The sequence below is a fragment of the Protomyctophum bolini genome (genome assembly GCF_963924005.1).
Source record: "Protomyctophum bolini genome assembly, chromosome: 7".
NCBI lineage: Eukaryota > Metazoa > Chordata > Actinopteri > Myctophiformes > Myctophidae > Protomyctophum > Protomyctophum bolini.
This window is the reverse complement of record NC_137868.1, coordinates 23890470-23912655: the sequence shown is the minus strand read 5'-3', so window position 1 is coordinate 23912655 and position 22186 is coordinate 23890470. Positions and strand designations below refer to the sequence as shown.

Below are 22186 nucleotides of genomic sequence, written 5' to 3'. Positions count from 1 at the left end.
ATGCACTTCTCTCAGTCGCCAGTAGCTGAGGTGGAGGGGAGCATCTGATCGGCAAGTTCAGCTTGAGGCTTGTCTGACCGAGTAGCAGCTCAGACAGGTCGAGACTCACAAGTCCGTAAGAGTTATACATCTTGGTCTTCTTCTTGAAGGGATTGTGGGTAACATGTTTCCCATTGACCAGTGCTACATTGTTCACCTTGTCATCATCCAACCCTGTGTCAAACGGTGCAGGGGGTTGGTCTGACTTCTTGTCGCGATCATGAACCTCTATCTCCAGTGGAGGACCTGTCAAGAACTCTTGGAGTTCTCCTGGACTCATCAATCCAGTCAGGATAACATTCACATCTTTGAAGTAGACATTGTTACTGTGTCCTTGATAACTTGTCCTGTGAGTTTTCAGGTTATGGACCTTATACTGACAATACACCGGCAAGCATTTCTCCTAAGAATAAGGATTTGATATTTACACCAGAGCTCAGAACTACATGGCAAATTCACAACTCAAAATTGGGTGATTCAGAAAACATAAAGCATCAGTGAATAAACAACAAGGAAATTAAATTAAATCAATCACTCTAACTTTGCCAAGTGAGTTTGGTACCTCTAGGACATGGAAGGGGACTGGGGATGACGGCATTGAGGTGGCTGACAGAATAGTGATGACCAGTGGATTTAGTTCAGCCTTCAGATGATCACATAGTAATGGTCTATCCAGAGATAAGTTGAACATGGCTTCATTTATTGCAGGTGAACAAGTAGAGAGGCCATCCATCACTGTAGTCTCTCCTGATAGGTGCATAATGAATAACTACACAGTGAGGACTTGACTTACTGATAAAAGTGATTGCCAAACTTAAGAATTCAACTAGGATTTTGGTTTTGTTTTGTTTTTGCTGTGTAATGTGATAACTGATTTGTTAATTATATGATGGGACATTTCTGAAATCTATATTAGCATAATATACTGTAGTGTATGGTATCACATTTAATATAATTATCCCTTAACCTTAGTAGCATGGAATTGGTATTGAGACAAGATATTGGAATACTTGATCATTTTTATTTATATTTAATAATTAATTTAATATAAATATAATGTATATAAAGGAATGATATACAGTACCTGCCAGCAAGTGAACAAGGCTGATTTCAGCTGAGGCGAAAGCTTTCCTTTTGACATTCTCCAGATGAGCTGCATCACTTGCAGGTTTATTTTTAGCTGCAGCCAAATTCATGTCCCTTAAAGAGGCTGAGGAAAGTATTATTTAAATAACTCACATTTGAAGCACACAATTATGGTAGAAAACGGAGGGAAAGATAAACAATTATATAAGTATTGTTGTACTTTTGATAAAGAAATATGTTCACTTAAATTAAGACTAATTAATTAATGTGTCATTATCATTATATTAGGAAGCAATTAAGCATAGGATGCACATCAGATACATATTGATGGCCAGTTCGACTAAAATTTTGGAAACAATGTCAATAATTATAAATTAGAGACATACATCTGATGTATATAATCCCTTCTCTTTCGTCCGTCTTTTCCACGTTTGACTCCCCACGCAAGGAACAAAACGGACTATGTAGAGGCCTTAAAGCAGGCCATGTCCTTAAAAATAAATTCAAGAAACTCAGACATACCGAACATGTCAGTTGAGTCCTCAGCTTGCGTCTGTGGCAGTCTGAAGGCTGGTTTGTCAAAGCGAGCCTTGTTGGACACTTTGTCCTTGCCTTCCCATATCTTTAAGATGATCTTGTGTGAAAGAAGTTTAATCAGCAGTTCTTTGGTAACGCTGACATTGAAAGACTGAGACCAACCAACCCATATCTGATCTCCTTCATGCCAAGGCCTCAAAATCTGTTCACAAGTACATTTAACATTAGATGCATTCATGTTTGGTTTACTCACATTAAAGGTTTCATGACATTCATTTTCATTTATTTAAATTTTCCGTTTTTCTTTTAGGTTGTATGACTTCAATTACACCCCAAAAACCTGAACCTGGCCTGGGATTTTCTCTGTGTCTCTGAAGCTGCAATGAAAACAGGCAAAACAGTGAAAACAGTGTCATCTGCTGGCAAATTCCTATGTCATATATGGGATTACCTCACACTCCACAGGCAAATCAGAGCACTTGTTTGAGCCAGAAAACCCCAGACCACAGAAAATCTATATTGAATGTTAAAAGTTCTGAATTTTTGGGTGCAATTGGGAGCTCAGAAAACCTAAAAAGAAATTAAGAAAAATTACAAAAACATTGTTTTAATGCAACAATCCCTTTAAATTATAGATAGCATTATGTCCGGTAAATGGTGTTTCCATGATAATATGCTCTGATAAGTACTATCTATTTACAGCCAATAACATTCTAAGTAAGTAACTTTTGTAAAGTGGAACATTGTACAGTCCCGTGACTGTGACAGAGATTGGCCATTATCTGTAACTCTAAACCAACTTGTCTTGTTCAATGCTCGTGTTCATGAATTGTTCATGCTAGGGATAGGCCTACACGTACACATGCAGCACTCACTCTCAGGTAGTGTTTACCTTGGTCTCATTTTTCCTGTATATTTTCGCTGTTGGCCCAAACATTGCAAGGTCCACTTTGACTGTCTCTGTGTCATCTGGCAGTAAATTGTATTCAATATGATAGTAGCCCTGAGCTTTTGGGGCGTCAATGTGACCGGAAGGAACTTTCTTTGGCTTTTTCCTGGCCTTTTCAGCAACTACATGCAGGGAATGGGATTGCTCAGCCTTTCCTAAAAGGGAACATTATAGCATATTAAGTGTGAATGAGATCAGGGATTGAAACTATTTGTGTAATAGATATTAGACATGGGAAATTACCTCTTGGAATAGCTATTGCAATATAAACTGTCCATGAGACTTCATATGAACTGTCACTATAGTGTGAAATTACTTCCTCAACAGGTGAAGCTGAATGTAACCCATTCGACAGTCCCTGGTCCCTGGATGATTGCAAATCAGTCTCAGAGGAAAGATGTTCATTGCAAAAAAATGCATTATCTGCATCCAGACCAATATCACCTGGTAATGAATAGCAGAGATGACTCTCTGAAAGGCTTGTCTTCAAGCCTGATTCGTCTGTAATAGTTTCCATCTGTACAAAAAATTGATAAAAAATAAAACATGTTAACTTAATTAGTAATATAGGCTATGTACAGTAATGGTAAAGTTTTGCTATTTGTTATACATACAGAGTGCAAGGATAATAATAATAATAATGAGAAAAACACCTGCTTCCCAATCTCATAGCCTAATTGAAAGGAGATTTTCATATTTAGTATAGTATGTGGGAACATTAACAAAGGATATATTTCAAAATTATTTTTGCCAGCCAAACTTACTTCTGACTGGGCAAACTTGTGAGTCTTCGAGTCTGATAATCCACTTGTCTGAAAAGCAGTAATTATTTTTCTTTTAAACCAATCCTGTCTTGTGGGTAAACTGAAAAAGTTCTACCCTCCTACAGAAAGAGACCAGATACAACATATATTCCCATGACAACCTATGTACTTACACCCTAGCCTGGGTAAACCCCTCCCCCCTCGCCAGATTTGCATTTGTCCAGCAGGGGGAGTGGGTTTACCCCATAGAGTATAACTCTATGGTTTACACAGGCTACTTACACCCCATATCCGGAAAGCCCAGTCGCAATGTGATTGGCTTATTGGTTGGCAAGTGGAGACGAAAATGTCCATGTTAACACATAGGGGGCGCACTAGATGATGATTAGCCTATTATACCTTCTACCTGCCAAGGGACAGCAGATGAAAATGAGCCAAGATGTATGGTACTTTTACAGAAATGTGTATGAATGTGCATTGTGTCTGTAGCTCTAAACTGTATTATAAAAAATGAAGCTGATTATGGAAGGAGGTAGGGCCTGCACACCATTATTTTGAACTTTACTGTGTAGTGTGAACCGACGACTTTGAAAGTTGTGCCAGTGTACAAGTACAATTTCGAGGTACTTTTACTTTCCCTGAATGGGAATGTTGTATACTTAACTCTAAAGTACTGCACTTTTTAGATTAATACAAAATGCACAATATTTTCATTGTTTTATTGATTTTTGTAATACAAAACATACATTAACTGATGTAATATAGGTTGATAGTTAATTTTATGCTGTAATTTTGTTTAATATGATTTAATCAATTGTTTGTTTAGTCCTCAACCGTGGTCTCCTGTTGTGGCCAAAGAGGCCATACTGTAACAAATATACACACCATCAGACATTTTCATAATACAACAGGATTAGTAGTAGTACTAGATGCCAGTCAGTGTAGGCACAGAATGCCTAAACCAGATCTTTACCTTAACCACCCCAACTCTGAACTTAACTAAGCTTATTTAATTAAACTATACCAAACACTATCTGATTTGTCAGGGATGCCGTTTATCATTCATCTGTTCCTAGACTTTGTGAGATCTAGCACAAACTATAGAGATACAGACAGGACAAACCCCAATGTTAAGACATTTAGGACACTGTCCAGAAACATTGACCAGATGTATGTACATTAATTATTATCCATTGTAATGGTTAAAATGAAAATATAGAAGAAAACTAAAATAGAACACATTACTACAGTAAATATAGCGGAATCAAAGGCTTCTCATTGAGGTCCGTCTCCACAAAGTAGAGTGTCATTAATCTTCTTGACAATCTTGGTCAAGTAGTTTCTGGCTGGGGTGATTGAAAACACGATTTCCTCCAACTGATGGATCCTGCAAAAACAATATGGGCAAAGTAAAACATATTTTATCATTACATACATACCTGAGAAGAACCAATTATGGCATTTGTTTGGCATCCAGAAGACATTATTTTGTCCCTGGGGCAATATTCCCAGTCATCTTAATGGCCACACTTACGTGGTGTTTCCAATGGTGCTCCTGAAGTTGTGCACTCGAGGAAGACAGAAGGGATAGCCTGAGGTGAGCTCTATGGTCAGCTCAAACTTGGCAAACGCCTTGAGACTGCTGAACATCAGACGAACCCTGGAAGGAGTAAATTGCTTCATGTGACTTGGCATTAAAAAAAATATTGCGTTAGACCAGCGGTTAGTCTAACCGTTCGACTAAAGGGCACTGAGCTGTGTCATTAAATTGATCTCACCTCATAGTGATAATGCATGAATGAGTTTTTATTAGGGAATGCCAATTAGTTATTAGGCAATGGTTCCAACACAGGGGGTGCATATGTAAAAAATATATTCTAATATTTAGAGCATGAAAGCAATAGTTTGAGCCCTTTGCAGTAAGAATGATCAGTATATCTTCAGTATAAATTAGTTTAGGTCCCATTTGTAAATGCATCAGTAATACTTCTTACCTTGTGTCCACACAGCTGATGTCCAGCAGATTCAGCCTCTGAGCTCCCCATTTTTTCATCAAGAGAACCTCCTCTCCCAGCAGACGGCAGCGACACACAACCAGGCTCACATTGTGAAGCAGCTGGACATGAAAGCAGAGAAATAATACCTTGGAGTGAACATTTTGCCATGGGACACTTTCACACACACTAAACCTGCCAGAAACCAACAAATACAACCATGAAATACACAAACGTGACAAGTCACAGGCAAGGGTTTTTCTTGATCAATAAAAACTCAAGGATCATTTAAACTACTTGAACCCTAGCGTCTCTATTCTTGGGTAAACATTCAATGAAAATAGCAGATCTTCAAGCTCACAACAGGTCACGATACGATGCGGCTATTTCCAGAGATATTTTGAGGGGGAAATGGCACAGACCAAGTATAGGGTTTAAGTGGCCAAGTGAAAGAAGCAGGAACATATTGTGGTGAAATATGTGACCTCTCGTCTTTAACTTTTATTTACACTTACCGCTGTAACGTAATGACTGGTGGGATACTTTTTCACCCAAGTATTTCCTTCTTCCTCAATGTACTGGGACAGTAGTTTGTGAACAAGGCGGGCGTGACACAGTGACTTTTCATCTAGATTAAAAAAAAATGTATAAAGAGCAGAATATATGTCATTTTCCCTGTGTATTCAGGCCGACCCAACCACATTATACATTGCAAATTTGCAATAGGTCAATTAGTCAGGGATCTAGGTCTGGGCAATATGTTATATGCTATAATGTATAATGCAATAGATATATTCAAATTAATATTATTCAATATCAAGAGGATTCATTTAAGGGGGAAATACTTAATCAAAACAAGTCTCTCTCGATTGTTTTGTCTTGTTTGCTAGTCTGATTCTAGTAAAGAGACAAAACATGGAGTTGCATTGTTAAATTGTGTAATTAAGGACATTTACGGAAAACATGACATTATGGAGACATATTGTATCTCATATCAATGGTCCATAAATATCCTGATAGAACTGTTATGTCACTGAGGATCACCCTAGTCTGAAGCCAGTATACCATACTAACATCATTACACAGACAACAGCAAAAATGTTAATTTAACCACATCATGGACACTAGCACCCCTATCGGGGGCATGACATAATAGGCAAATACTCAGCGAAAATAGGGTGAACATTTGCCGAAACCGAAAGTAGATAAAAACTCACAATGTGTCGTGAGCTTGTATATGGGCCATTGTCCACAAATAGGTTTGGTTTAGAGTGTAAAAAGGAGTGGACTAAGAGTGTAAAAATAGACCTTTACAGGTCCAGGGTGGCTCAGACAATGTCATTTGACTTTTAGCTACCAGTACTCCTCACCATCCAGTTGAAGCTTCAAAGTGATGTCCGATATGTTCATCTCACAAGCATCAGTATAGTCTCCTTAGAAACAAATCAGAAAAGAGTTCAGCAATGACAAAAATACTGTTCTTCTGCTGACAATAGTGTTTTAAGTCAGATATCTTACCATGATGCTCCTCAAACACCACCTCTAGATACATGGTGTTGTGCAGAAATGTATACACTGCATGGTTTTCGTTCTTCTCCTTAAGCTTCCATTCATTCAGCCTGCAGTGAAGAAATTACAAAATATAAAATTGCATGCTTTATGGACATCAAAAGTATCTTATATTCTTTGTACAGATGTACTTTTATATAATGATGTTGTATTCATTTGGCAGCACATGCCTGAATACATGCCTTGACCAAAATGTTGCCAATTAAAAGTATTCTTTACTGAGAAACTGAGCAAATGCAGACAATACGCAGGTGATCTTGATATATTACTGGATAACACCTGAAAGTAATTATGCAGTTGCACTGCTTATGAGGAACCTATATTGCCACAAATTATTTGAACACTGACATGTCCAATGTTGTGATGTAGTTCTGAGGATCACGAGTCTCAGCTCTGAGCCTGTCCAGTTTGTCCACATTCTGTTTCTTCTGAATCTCCAGTTCATACATTTGTCTGTGGTAGAAGCAAAACAAAACACACATTCTTCTGCATCATTGTATTGACTTTGCTGAATATAAATTTTAGGTGACTGATCATGAAGGAGGCTGATTTTGTTTACGCTATGGCAGGTTCAACTTACCTTTCGTTATCAGCCGTCTCCCTTGTGACTCTCTCCAATCCTGTGGTGAAATTACTTATTAATATCTGACTGGCAGCTTTACAATGTACCGGTAGTTAATCTAGAGTTACATTTTGCACAAGGTGACTTTCAATGTCATACTTAGTAACGCTGTGTACTTGGAGTACTGATACAGAGTTCCATACATTTGATTAGACAAAAACATTCATGTTGAAAAGCTTAATACTATCCAACTTTACCACGTTGCCTTGACTTCAATGTTGGTTCAGTGGTATTTAAATCGTTCCCTTCAACTGCAGCAAGTTCTAGGGTGAAATGAATGGGAAAAAAGTAATGCTATTCACACCATTTAAAAGAACACATGCCAGTACGATATTTGTCCATCTAAAGTGTGAATATACCCGTTTGTAATTCATTGATACAGTTGTCCAGGCTTTTAAGCATCTCATCTACTGCTTCAACTCTTCCTTTCAACTTCTGCTGCTCCTCCTGAGAAGATTGGAAATGTCACAAATAGACAGGTAATAGAGCATGCACCTCTACTCTAGCCCAGGTGCTGGACAAAAGGCAGTACAAGAGGAAGAATAGAGTCCGCAACACTGGTAGAAAACTCAGCTCCACTGGTTTATTAATTCAACATGTCGATCACTGGGATCTTCTTCAGGAAATGTCACAAATAGGCCTACTAAAAAAACTAAAATTATATCGTTATTCAATGGCTCTTACCAGATAGGCTCTGTGAAGATTTGAGTACAAGGCTTCTTTCATTTCATGTGCCTGAACCTTGGCTCTCCTTCTGAACAATTTGCTTTTCTCTTTCAATTTCGCACCAAAACATTTCAGCTGAGGACAGTAAAAAGTGAGGATTAGGAGAAAAATACATACAAATATTTATTTCTAAAAAAGGCCCTTGGATTGGTTTAAATGCACAGTCACGTGCACAACAGTTACAAGGTGAAGTACCGTGATATTTCACTTTGGTATAACATTTAACATTTTCAGTCATGCTTCCTACGATTGCTTATGTTCTGGATCCGGAATCACTTTTCAAGAGATAGTTTAACCGTCAAAACCGTTAAACGCCAAATTGTTAATCGCAAATATTTGTATGACAATGAATCGTCAACTTAATTGCATGATTGTGACAGCCCTACACCACTGCATTATGACTTCGAAACAACAGTGTACCAATGTGAAATTAATAACACAATGCATGTGTCATACCTCTTTCTCTGAGAGGTCTCTCACTGCTTCCCAAAGAGGTCTGTTGACACTCTTTACAAGAACCTCTTGGTCTTTCATCCGAACCTTCAATCTGGGAAGAACAGTCATGTTTTTTCTTTTTTAGACATCCTGAACAAGCTTTTGAGTACAAATACAATTTGTGAGTTGCCAGAAATCTAAACAGGAAGAACCAACATAAAAATAAGAAAATCCATCGGTTATGGCAGCAGAAATATGGAATGGAATAGTTGTGATAATGACCAAAAAAGTTTAAATATAGTTGATAAATATAAAACATTATTATAAAACTCTTATAATGCATCATCTCCACCATATGATTCTACCAAATGTATTCCTTTGTTTGCCTGTTGTATCAAAGTTTTGTTGTTATTACTTGTATATTAGTATAATATAAGCCTTTTCGGTCCAAACATGTTCTTTAAAGTTTGCTGTAATTAATTCTGTATTCATGATAAGTCTGCAAATTGCATCCACAAAACACAAACAGCATTTGACCATATAAAACATTTGAAAAACCTGACATAAAAACCGATACAGTCCGAGTATCGGTCATTCTTACCAAGCAGCTGTCCAACTGGCAGAAATATTGAAGATCTATACGTCGACAAAATATTCCACACTATATACATAGCCTACAGTATATCCTGTGTGCAAGCAAAAAGAAAAACTAAAATAATGATGTACTTCAAAATAAGAAATATTACCCCTCCATTATATCTGCAAGGTGTTGGTAGTCTCGCTCATATATTCTCTGTTTTGGACGGTTGATATGAAGGTCTCTGAGCAGATCCTCTGGTTTGTGATCCACATCAAATGCAAGCTACAGAAATAAAATCAAATGACTACACCAGCCTTGCCATTATACATATTTTTCCATTGTACAAGTGTTATAATTTAATCATTAGAAAATCACCATACTTTTGCAGGAAGAACACTCTGGCGAGAGTTATAGAAGACAAAGTCAACACTGAAGCATTTGAAGAACTCTAAAATGGTTATGTTTCCATCATCCAGTTTCTGTAACAAAAACATATAATTACGGCAAAATAGTTTTTTGTGTGCTTTTTAACCCCTTTTCTCCGCAATTTTTAGATGTTATGCCAATTGATTCCTCCCCACACTCATTTATGTGTTGTTACTTCTGTTGTATCCTACTGACTCTCACCTACCAGTGAGGAGCCCCCACTGAGAGGACGTAGGCGTAGAGCCTTTGCTTAGTCCCACTCCTCACACCCAACATTCCCTGACAGGTGACCAGTCAGTAGGATTACGTGCAACGACTATTATCATCACCCTACCCTACACACCAGCGGCTTCCTTCCCAAGAACCCGGGTTAGTGTGTAGAGACTGTAGACCAGGGTTCCCCAATACATTTTCCTCAAGGGCCATATTTTGACTAGGGTACCAGGCTGGGGGCCGAGTTGGCACGCGCGAGGTCGAGGTCTTGCCCTGAAAATAAATTTTCAGGGCAAGACCCCATTTGAAAAGGACCCCCAGTTTGACATGCAGAGGCTACTGACCCCCATTTAATGCCATTTGGCATTTATATCTGGGACCCCCCCAAAAAAAAGAATGTTTTTTTTTTTTATTCTTCCGTGGGCCATTTATATCTGGTACCCCTCAGATGGCCAGCGGGCCGCTAATTGGGGAACCCTGCTGTAGACGTTCGACAAAGCTGGATGGACCACGGTGGATTCAAACCCACGACCTCTGCGGTGGTGGGCAGGCATTTTACCAATGTGCCACCCTAGCACCCCCCAAAAAAGTACCGGTATCTAAATAACATTTATTTGAAACAAATGCCTCTTTAAAAGGAAAGTTGCAAACATAATATGTTTGCAACTTTCCTTTTAAAGAGGCAATTGTTATTGTTATTGTTGTTATGTTACCTTATGTATATTACTTATCCAGTCAGTAACATCTTCAAGTTGGGATTCAAGCAGGCTTGGTTTGAAACCTAAAAAGAAAAATAGACAGAAGGAACAAAAAGGTAGTACAGAATAGTACATTGTATTAAAGGACAACATGCAGTTGAGTATGTCAACAAAGAAAACTCAGCAAATTACAACTAATACGCATTTACTTGATGAACTTACTGGACTCAAGTGTAGCTTCACATCTAAGACTGGTTGTGTTGCTACTGTTTGAAGAATCTATAGGCTGTGTAATGACACTCGAAGATGCAGTTAGGTTACTGTCACACACAACAGGTAATGGTCGCTGTAGTGAAGGAAAAAGAACACATACATTATTTGTTTTGTCCACAAGGAAAAATCTGAAATCTCAAAGTGAACACACACACACACACACACAACTTACTATCTCTTGGATGCTGTCAATCAATGGTCTCCTTCTCTTGTCATCTTCATCAGCATCTTTGCGATAATGATCCGGCAGGGATCTCTTCTTGTCTTGACTGATGTTGGGGACACACTCTTCAAAAATGTCAAAGTCCAAATCAATGTCCATGTTGCATCCTAGTTGGTTTTCATTGGTCCCCTGGGGAGCTTTAACCTCCAGTGATTCTGACAAATCTTCGCTTTGACAGTTCGGCATAACTTCATCATGAATGTCACCATACTGTTCTTGCATCAGCATGTTGCCACTCAGCTCATGGCTGTCATTCATGGTTGTAGATCTGGCTTGTTTCATATTGGACAATTCCACCCCGTTTGTTTCCGACAGCTTATTTCTCTGTGGGAGTTTGGGCATGAAGCAGCCCATTGACAGTCTGGATGTGAGCCGTTTACTCTTCAAGTTGAAAGGAGTCATTACAGGGGCCCGTTTCTCTGGAGTAGAATGTTCCCCGTCAGTCTTTGCCACTTCAGAATCAGGTTCCACAACAGGCAGAGATATGGCTTTTGTGGCTATTGGAGCCAATGCCTGCTCCAATTGAGATGCAGGTACAGTGCAGCTGTCCATGGTGAACTTTGTATTGGCCTCATTTATGTTTTGGCTTATACGCCTTAACTTTGACTGGAGGTGTGTTAAACGTTTGGTCTTAGCATCCATCGGTGTATCCAACTGTTCACTTTGCATTTCTGACAAATGTGTTGCTACACCCAGTGCTTGGGTGCTGTGTCTGTCTCTTGTCAGGTCCTCTGGCGCACTTGTCTGAGGGATGTCAAGGTTACCGCTTTTCTTAGTCGCTTCTGCAGTGCACACGTATTTTGATTCAGTAGCAACATTATGGCTTGACATATCCAGCTCAACAGAATCAGGTGAAATGTCATGAATAGGGCCTTGGTTCCCAAATTGATCATTCATTTCAACATATTTCACTTGATTAGCAGGAGGAATCTGCTTCCCCATTCTTGTGGTCTCAGCACCAATAGCAATTGTCTGACTTCTTGTTAGCTCCATATCATCCAAATTTAAAGTGTGGCCCGTCTTAGTTTCTTCCACATTTATGCTCACCATTCTGCGTTCCTCAACTGCAGTTGTGTTACTTTGGGGTAAATGACAAGCATTTTCTATGACTTGACCTTCTGAAAGGCATTGATTATTTGACTGTAATCCTCTTGTGCCCACACCCATGGTGTCAAGATATTTTTCTTCAATGACCCTAGTTTGACACATTGTGAATTCCATGGTATCAGACTCAGCTTTTGATCTATTCAATGTCTCCATTTCATGAGATGTTTTGGGAAACGAGCTGTACAAGGGTTTATCTGACCGTGCCATTTGTGAGCCACTCATCCGAGTAATATGTTTAATGGAAACAGTTAAAGGTTTAGTCATGTCCATGCCACACCCATTGTCAGCTGGCTGCGAAGTTGTCATAAAGGCTAGACTCTTTCGCTTTTTGATATGAAAAGGGCTGACTACATGGAGGACTTCGGCATTAATGGCAACTGTCTTGCTTCTTGTCACGTCCATGTCATCAGATTCCAAAGTAATGGGCCATGTACCTTCTCCCTGACATATACTCTCAAATGCACTCTTATCTTTAAAGATTTTGAGAACTTTTCCATTTGACTCCAGTGTGCTGACTGATCCCCCAGTGCAAGCATCAAAATGTTTTTCTTCAACAGTTAATGTCTTAGACATGTCCATGCCAGACTCGGAGGCATCGTCATCTTTGTGGGAAGCTGTCCTGATAGTTAAACCCTTTTGCTTTTTAATCGGATGAGGATTGGCTGCGTACAGGCTTTTGGCATCGATGGCAACTGTCTGGCTTCTTGTTATTTCCATGTCATCAGCAACAGAAGCAGTGTTCTGTGGAACTTCCACTTGAAATTCCATTCTATGGTTACCTTTGAAATCCTTTGAAAATACTTTTTCATTTGACTCCAAAGTGCTGACTGGTCCTCCAATACCAACACTCACCAATGGCTTTACCAAATCAAAATTATTTGCTTCAATGACGCTAGTCTGACACATTGTGAACTCCATGTCCCCAGAATCTTGTTTATTTACATCCAATGTCTCCATGGCATTAAATGTTTTTGGAAACAAAAGGTTCAAAGGTTTGTGTGACATCATTGAGCCACTTGACTGTGCAATATGATCAATGGAAACAGTAAAAGCTTTTGTCATGTCCATGCCACACTCATTAGAGGCATAATTTGCTGTTTGGGAAGTTGTCATAAAGGCCAGACTTTTTCGCTTTTTCATGTGCAAAGGATTGACCGTGTGGATGGTTTTGGCATCAATGGCAACTGTCTGACTTTTTGTCATGTCCATGTCATCAGGTTCAGAAGTCATGTTCTGTGTACCGTCTCTCTGACATAGCATTGTAGCATTGACCATGTGGAGGGTTTTGGCATTAATGGCAACTGTCTGACTTCTTGTCATGTCCATGTCATCAGGTTCAGAAGTCATGTTCTGTGTACCGTCTCTCTGACATAGCATTGTAGCATTGACCATGTGGAGGGTTTTGGCATCAATGGCAACTGTCTGACTTCTTGTCATGTCCATTTCAGCAGCTTCAGAAGTAATGTTCTGTGCTCCTTCTCTCTGACATTGCAATATATCAGTATCATTGTCCTCTTTTGAAAAGAAATGTCTAGTTGACTCCAGTGTTCGAACTGGTCCCCCAGCACCAACTCTCAATGAGGGCTTTGTGATATCACACTCTGTGTTGTCAGACTCAAAGACATTGCAATCTTTGTTGGAAGCAGTCATGGGCATACTCCATTGCTTTTTGCTCTGTAAGAGAGGAATTGCATCAACAGTTTTGGCATCAATGGCAACGGTTTGGCTTCTTGTTATGTCCATGTCATCAGATTCAACAATAATGTGCCTTGTATCTTCTATTCCATTGCCATGTTTTGAAACACTTGAGGGTGTTGGCCTAGTTTGACACTTTGTTAACATCATGTAATCAGACTCACTTCCAAAGACATTGCTGTCTAAGGTGGAAGCACTCATGGAATTCAGACTCTCTCTCTTTTTGTTCTGTAAAGGATCGATCATGTAGAGGCTTTTGGCATCAATAGCAACTGTCTGGCTTCTTGTCATGTCCATGGCATCAGATTCAGGCATATTGTACATTGTAGCTTCTCTTTCTTTTCCCTGGCACAAGGTAGGATGTGCCTTGTCAAAACTATGAGAGATCATTTTGGGAGACACATGAGCCAAACTCAGACCCGATCTGCTCCTCGACTTATTTTGAGATGGAGCAGTCATGGATAATTTGGACTCAATGCCAACCGTTTGGTTCTTGGTGAGTTCCATGTCATCAAGGTTAGATGATGTATAGGCTTGCACTTCAACGCCCATCTGTGTTGGCATGAGACAGTCAGACGACTGGTATAAATCTTGTGTGGGAAACGGATACTTCAGAGGGTCATTAGTACACGTGCTTCCTACAATCTTGCCTGGATGGAAAACACTGTTGGATGATTTTTCACTTTTCCTGCTTTTGACTTGTGGCTTTTCCATCATGGTTGACGAAGTTGGAGTCTGATTCTCCTTATCCGCAACCGATCTTCGCGCTTTGAGCCGAGCAAGGAAGGGAAGTAGATCGACAATTTCATCTTGAGTCGGATCTTCTTGCAGGGATGGTGCAGCATTGTGCATGACTTTGGTCAGAGGATCAGCCCTAGCAAGGACGTTTTCTGGAGACAATCCATGGGCTGACGAGGATATTTTTACAGGAAGTGGAGTCACAGCCTCTTTATGGTCAAAGGAGAAAGTAAAATCCATACTTGCAGAAGTAGGCAGACTTTTGAAGTTAAGTTCAGCTTGTGATTCCAAATCATTAGCAATGATTATAGTGTGACTTTGTGTCACATCCATATATTCAGCATCATCCCCGTCAAACATCACTGTTCTCTCTCCATAGTCGGCTTGGGTATCATGGTGGAACCAGGACATCTCCTGAGGAAGACATTGACTCAGCAAGTGTTTGTGCTCATGTCATTGTACAGTACATACTACACTTCATTTTATGTTATGTTCATTCATCCATGGCAGGAAACAGGTATAACTCACCTTGTTTCCTTGTTGAGCTGCATGTAGAGGAGCATTCAACAAGGTTTCCATATCTACATTAGAGACAGCAATTTAAATATCATGCAGGCTTTACAAGCAATAATGAAAAAGTATGCAAATAGAAGAAAACACATTTACCAGTGACTGGTTGAGCTCCTTCATCAGCGATCCCCATCTGGACCCTTTAGGTAAAATTCAAGGAAATTAAATAAACTTAAATAATTATAAATAATCTTAATAGAGACCAGCAAGATTTAGCTTAACTGGTCAGTTAATCAATTTGAAATGTAGAAAATAATGACTTACCTCTTAACAGAGTTACCTGCTGATGTGGGGGAAATATTTGAGATTGTTTTTATTAATGTGTAAAGTGATGTGCAGATGAGCTACTTTTTCAGCTACACCACTACTATCACTAAAAATCAAACAAGACACAATCAGCTGTTATGCAAACAAAACAATTAAATATCCATATCCAAGCATATGAAGAAATATACTGCATTCATGCCTCGTGGAGGATAATGATAGAGTCAGACTGTTAGCCACACCACTAAAGCACAATGATCATGTTTTGACGGGCAATATCTTCAAAAAGGCTTTTGAAGATTAGCCAAGTCTGTGGACTTTGTAATGTTTGTTTAGGTAGGGCACTAAATGGTGACGTAAGACATCATGCATAGATATTAAGTGTGTGATGACATGAGAGAATTTCTAAGGCCTATGGCTATGAGTCCCAATACTTTAGAACGTCTATTTTCGCTATTCGTCATAAGCAGATATACTGTAGGGCTTAAGTGACAAGGGTTTTCATAACCATAACCAAAACAATAGATTTTGCAGCATTTACTAAAATGTAAAGTTCCTCTCACTATTACTGTTGAATCAAAAGCTTTCCATAGACCAGAGGACTTTTCACATGACATGGCCATGGAACTGACAAGGACAATTTCTCAATGTGATTGAACAAAAAGAATAATTAAAGGTAGAGTAAGTGATTTCACTTAATTCAAATATCACTTATTTTTTTGTTTTGTTGTGATAATCCTCTCTACTATAGAGTGTGCTGACCATATAAGGAGTTCCTCCCTGTCCCCAGTTAACCCCTGGGGGTCAAAAAACCTTAGATTTCGTTTTTGTTCTCTATCCAGATTGGATGAAAGCTTGTGTCCCAAGGCAAAAACGAAACCTAAGGGTTTTTGACTGAAATCACTGACACCCCCTTTAAAGTCTTCACTTGAATCACTTCACAGAATAGGTTTAAAATCAGTAAAACATTCTTACTTGTCGATAGGGTCTGTAGGGGAGTACGGACAGGGGATCCATGTTCGGGATCCCTGCATATTCAAAAGGAAAATATTTGTCAACATTTCAAGAATGTCTTGATGAAAAAAAAAATATATATATATATTATTCTCCCCCTAGGATCTCACTTTGAAAACAGAAGAACATTATTGGCACTGGCAGGGGCAAAACTGACTCTTCTTGATATCCTTTTTTCCACAGATTTGGCAATCTCCACCTTTAAGTAAAGAAGAAGAAAAGGGAATAAGCTATGTGCTCGCATTTGATAATGGCAAAGGGTTTATATAGAATGTGTGATATGCTGCCTGCCCTGGAGTCAGTCAAAAAAAATGATATGAGAATAGTCTTGTTATGACTGTATTGACGAAGTCCAGTGATAGAAATCGATTGCAACAGAGGCCAAAATATAATAAACATAATATAATTTACCTGGAGTTCCACTTTTTCTGGGTCAGAAGGTTTGCCAGAGACCCGCGGCGCTTTTAAAATCTGAAAAGAATTATTTGCCCATTATAAGTCTTGTCATTAGCAGTGAGACCACTGAAATGCCAACATCAACATGGTGCACTGACCGATGAAAGGCGTCGTCCTTTGGAAGATCTGACCCTTTCACTGTAAAATAAGAGGAAACAACAGTCTTATCTGATCAGCTCAGCGATGGGTGCGTAGACAGGGATCAGACGTATAGAATAAAATAAAATAATAAAATAAACATTGTCTACACACTTACACAATAGGAAAACTTTATTTAAGATTTAAGCAACGTATCGGTCAGTAGACCTTCAGGCATCTTGTCTTGGTCAATAAACCTTCTATAAGTAGGGGTGGACGATGAGGAAAAATATATATAACAAAAAAAATTCAAGCACTATCACTATTTATCATCATAAATTAGGTCCTACTCACACATTTGGCTGTGTTGCTCATTCCACAAACAACCGATCCTTACAATCTATACCTCGTTGTAAAGATGACTAATCATCAATAAAATGATACAAAATACAATACCAAATTACCAATTGGTATTATTAAAGTGGAGACATAATGGACCAACCTTAAGTTTCCAATGTTTTGTTGCTGAGTTTATGTCTATGGGAACGCATACTGAGTGGCAAAAAAAATCTGGCCTTGACAGCCCATACATTCCAAGCAAATCTGATTGTATTTAATGATGTTAGATGACGTTTGTGCCACTTGATTTTCCCCACACTTTACGCATACGCATATGCTCTATTGCCCAATCTGTTGCTTAAATAAAGTTGTCCCTATTGTGTAATAAGTGTAGACCGTAGACCGTGTCTACGGTGTGGTAATTTTATTCTATACGACAAATTGTATTCAGGTGGTATAGCCAAACAGCTAATTGCCATTTCATGCAAAAGTTTTTAGCCCTGATGAAGGCAGCATGGGCTGCTGAAATTGTGGTTTTGTGAATAAATCAATGTACCAATCTCAATAAATCTAGGAATCAGAACTACTGTATGAGTGTAACCTGACTCTGCCAGATGGGGGAGGTATGTGTAGCATGCTTATTTGGATCTGGCAGCATCAGGTTAGTATGAGTGTGCAGCAACTCTTAATTTGTTGACAATTAGTCTGTGCATTTTTACCTTGGCTATCAAATGCTGATGTTTACCAATTGTATAACATTGGGGACATTTACCCACCAAATAAGGTTAAATACAAAATGATGCAACAAACTGTGAGAAAACTTAGGGAATATAATAAATATATATAAATACTATACAATTACATTAAATGCTTGAATAGTCACAATGATGAGATGTAAGAAAGGAAAAAGAAAACGAGGCAGGCTAAAAGATTTCCATGATGAAACAGACACTTTGGTTTTACATTTTGACCTTTAAAGCTGCACTGTAACTTAACTTTCCTCTTAAGCCTGATCTGAACTCAGTTTCTTTTTTATATTAAAAATATGTGTGTGTGTGTGTGTGTGTGTGTGTGTGTGTGTGTGTGTGATACAGCACAATAGTTTTTTATATTAAGTTATATACCATAACATAACATACTACCATAAGATTGGACAAACTTAAAATTTATTCATTAAAAAGCTATAGTTCCACCCAGCTAATTTAGCAAAACTGCATGGTTGATATTAATGAAGTTATGTAGACTTTGTGCAATTTGTGTGTATATAAAATACTTATTATTATTACTTTAACCAAAGAATAATTAATAATAATAATTATAACAACCCGGTCACTCACTCATTCCCTGCAGCATCAAGTGGCTCCATATTCAGCTGTGGGTGGGAAACAATCCTAGTTATAGTACAGCCAAGAAGCAAAAATAGCATCTGTGATATCAAGCGTTAATTTAAAATTGAGCTTGAATACAAGATAAGTATAGCACAGCCCCTTACGTTACAGTACCCTCGCGTTTACTTTTTCTGTATTTGGGACGTCCCAAATACAGAAAAGGTAAACAATGGTCCCGAAAGCATATTTGGCAGTGAATATAGTTAGTTGGTTTATTTTTTCATAATCTAAAAGTCAAAACACTCGAGCAGATACGATTTATTTGATAACAAGCAGAATAATGACTAGCCCTGGACCAGGGCTAATGACGACACTACGTAATGAAATGCAATGCACGTACATACATAAATAAATAAATAAATATGTTTGTTTAATAGCCAGCTTAGCCTAGGTCAAGGACTTTCAAATGTTTGTATTTGACTCTCCATGGTCTAATATACAATATGCAAGGTACATAATACGCATGTTAAATGATTTTAAGTAAATGTAATTATAATGAAATTAAACTGCTCAAGTAGCAAATACGTCTTGCTAACGGCTAACGTTAGGTAGCATATAACATCGTGATCAAAAATACAACCGCCAAAACGCAAGTACACATACCTCGTAGCTGTTGTAAATGTCGACACGTTGAAGCCACCACTGCTTTCTCTATATTATTTTGAAGACTTGTTTTGTTTTCATGTTGTTTTATACGAGCTCGGCCGTTTCGAAAGGATTCCGTTTTTTGAATTTTCCGCCTCTACACGACAGTGACGTCACATCCATGTTCCACAGTCCACACATGCGCACTTTTCTTCTTTGGCTGAAACCTCTATGGCTGAAACCATAGAAAATCACAAGTCACACATTTGACATTTATACTGCTTACTTCACAGAAATATGCAAATGACGGATGCATTATTTTATTTATTTATTTTTTATATTTATTTAGTTATTACAAACCTTGGCCCTACATGTATTTTGTGCTGTGTCCTATACAATTCTGTGGCTCCGGATAATGGCGAAAAGATTGACGTTAAGAGTGACATGAAACTCATTTGGCCTATAAAAAGATAAAACACAATAATAACCAATGGTGATTGAAAATCACCAGGAGATGATACAGAAATAAAATAAAACCAGTAAGCAAGCAGCTTATTCAGCTTTGTGCAACGGAAAAACAGCGGCCTCTGGGGTCATATAATTTGGTAGGTTACACATTTCGGTTTAAAATTAACATCAGTTTAGCGCCGCAGGCCGCATCTTCTCAACTTCTTTCTCATAGATGTCTGTAAGTTTATGTTTTTACTTAATGAATGTTTATACTTTATTAACAGTTTCAGTTTGCAGAGCGTACAGGAAAGTAAAGTGTGTACGTTCTGGTGTGAAATGGCACGAGGGACGGACTGACTTTAGGCTGTCTTTTTTACTGAGGCCAGTTTCGACTTGCAGCCACCTCAGTAAGTGCTCTTTGAGAGCGGTTTTGAACTAGGAGAGTGATTCCCTTCCCTTCCCATTCCTTTACGACTGTTGGTAGGTGTTCCAAAAAAAATTGTGGCATAGGAGGAGAACGAATTTAACCCAGCTGGTTTGAGCCAAATCTGGGTTGAACGTGATTAGTGTAGCTCTCTTTGGTGTTGTGCTGTGGTAGTGGACACTGGACAGCATTGACGTTTTGGATTGGAAGACTTTGAGCATAGCAGGGGTAAGGTGAGCTGTTTCCTCCGAGGTGGAAAGCCTGGTGACATGAGGTTAGGTGAGTTGTTGTAAGGCCAAACAGTATTCCTGACCGAGTTTGTTTTGGGAAGTCTGACTGGAGCCTTGTTCTGAGGACCTTTGTGGTGTGTGTAGACTTCACATAAACTAGTTGGCGCCTTATTTCTGTTCACTGTCACATTGATTAACACTAAAATCACAGATGGGCCTAAATACATTTTTAGGTCTGTCTTGGTGTACTTAAAAGTGTTAGAAAAAATACTTATCCTCCCTAGTAGTTGTGCCTTTAATTCCTTACCAACACTTGAATCACAAATCCATAGAACTAGACAATTTTATCAGAATTTTCTGACATTTTGTTTATGTTTAGCAAGCCACCAAATGACACCTCTTAAAAATGTAATATTTATTGAATGTCAAATAAAAGAAAACATATTTAGAAAAACCCCACTTGTGTGTAATGCTCTGTTTTGCCCTTGTTTGTGCAGATTGTGCACAACCATGCAGTCGATCTCAGACATGGACTACATAAGCAGTGCAACTCTGCAAGGGGACAAGAATCAGCTTTCATGGGTGCCAACATCCTAATGAGGAACTACAGAAAAACCAGAGACACACACAGGTAGGAGATATAGAACCAGAGACGGGTTGGAGATAAAACTGTGATTGAGCAGTTATTTGGTGCAAACAAAACTTTAGATGGCACAAAGACATAGCTACTGTTTATGCTACGGGATTTAATGTGATGACATGCCATAAATATGGTAGACTAGGCCTTATACATGCCGCTTGTATTTTGATAGTGAAGGGGGGGGCAAATATCTCACAACGGGTAAGGGCTAGTGTATACAATTAAGCATGATGTATTACCATGTTTTTGTTCTTACTTAATGTAAATCACTCTGGATTAAGAGCGTCTGCTAAATGCCTAAATTGTTAATTATGCTTAATTGATTCGTTCGTATATAAAAATGGTAAAAAAATAAAATGTGCTTCTTGATTATTCAGTTAATCAAAAAAGTAATCGATAGAATAATCACTAAGAAAAAAAAGGTTGAAGCTGTTACTAAATACTGACTGTTTTTGGATGACACAGCTATTTAATAGCCATGCACTTCCAACCACCATGCAGCCAGTTACCACACCATAGATAACTATCTCACTCTTGTACAGTGCTAAATGCCGCCTCCAACATTGTAATGCACACCGACTGGCCTCCGCCAGACGATGCAAACGACCGCTAAAAGCCAGAGGGGGGAGTTGGGGGCCAAAATGCAAAATTGATGGAAATGACATTAGATTCAGCTTGCGTTCCTCACTGTGTAAATTATGCCTGTGATGCCCCAAAATGGACTCTCTAACCCAACTGTTGGCTCCAATTTGCTTGGCCATACCTCACGGTGGCCTGTCTGCCCTTCCCCTATCCCTTTAATCCAATCAGTGCTGCACTGGATGTTATTTATTTGTTTATTTATTTATTTACAAGGGATGTAACTGATTCTTATCAGGGTAGAAGTGGTCCCTCCTTCCTGGTGAAACGGTGACTAACGTCCAGCCATCGATCCGTTGGTTGGCCTGTGGTGGCGGGTGATGCTTCTGGTGATAGACGTGTGTGTGTGTGTGTGTGTGTGTGTGTGTGTGTGTGTGTGTGTGTGTGTGTGTGTGTGTGTGTGTGTGTGTGTGTGTGTGTGTGTGTGTGTGTGTG

General features: G+C 38.8%; 1 protein-coding gene across 1 annotated transcript; it reads right to left on the bottom strand.

The window, feature by feature from the left end:
* Nucleotides 1-4153: 4153 nt before the first annotated feature.
* Nucleotides 4154-19523, bottom strand: knl1 (kinetochore scaffold 1). The gene is made up of 26 exons (XM_080767643.1): nucleotides 19387-19523; nucleotides 18733-18767; nucleotides 17077-17116; nucleotides 16934-16993; nucleotides 16633-16721; nucleotides 16484-16536; nucleotides 15509-15527; nucleotides 15341-15384; nucleotides 15203-15255; nucleotides 11084-15088; nucleotides 10861-10984; nucleotides 10654-10721; nucleotides 9682-9780; nucleotides 9468-9583; nucleotides 8743-8833; nucleotides 8245-8361; nucleotides 7920-8007; nucleotides 7758-7823; nucleotides 7519-7558; nucleotides 7287-7391; nucleotides 6888-6988; nucleotides 6740-6802; nucleotides 5885-5997; nucleotides 5370-5491; nucleotides 4910-5035; nucleotides 4154-4762 (listed from the first exon to the last, which is right to left on the bottom strand). The coding sequence occupies exons 2-26, from the start codon at nucleotides 18759-18761 to the stop codon at nucleotides 4651-4653; spliced, it is 5943 nt and encodes a 1980-aa protein (XP_080623769.1). The 5' UTR covers nucleotides 18762-18767; nucleotides 19387-19523; the 3' UTR covers nucleotides 4154-4650.
* Between the last annotated feature and the right edge of the window lie 2663 nt (nucleotides 19524-22186).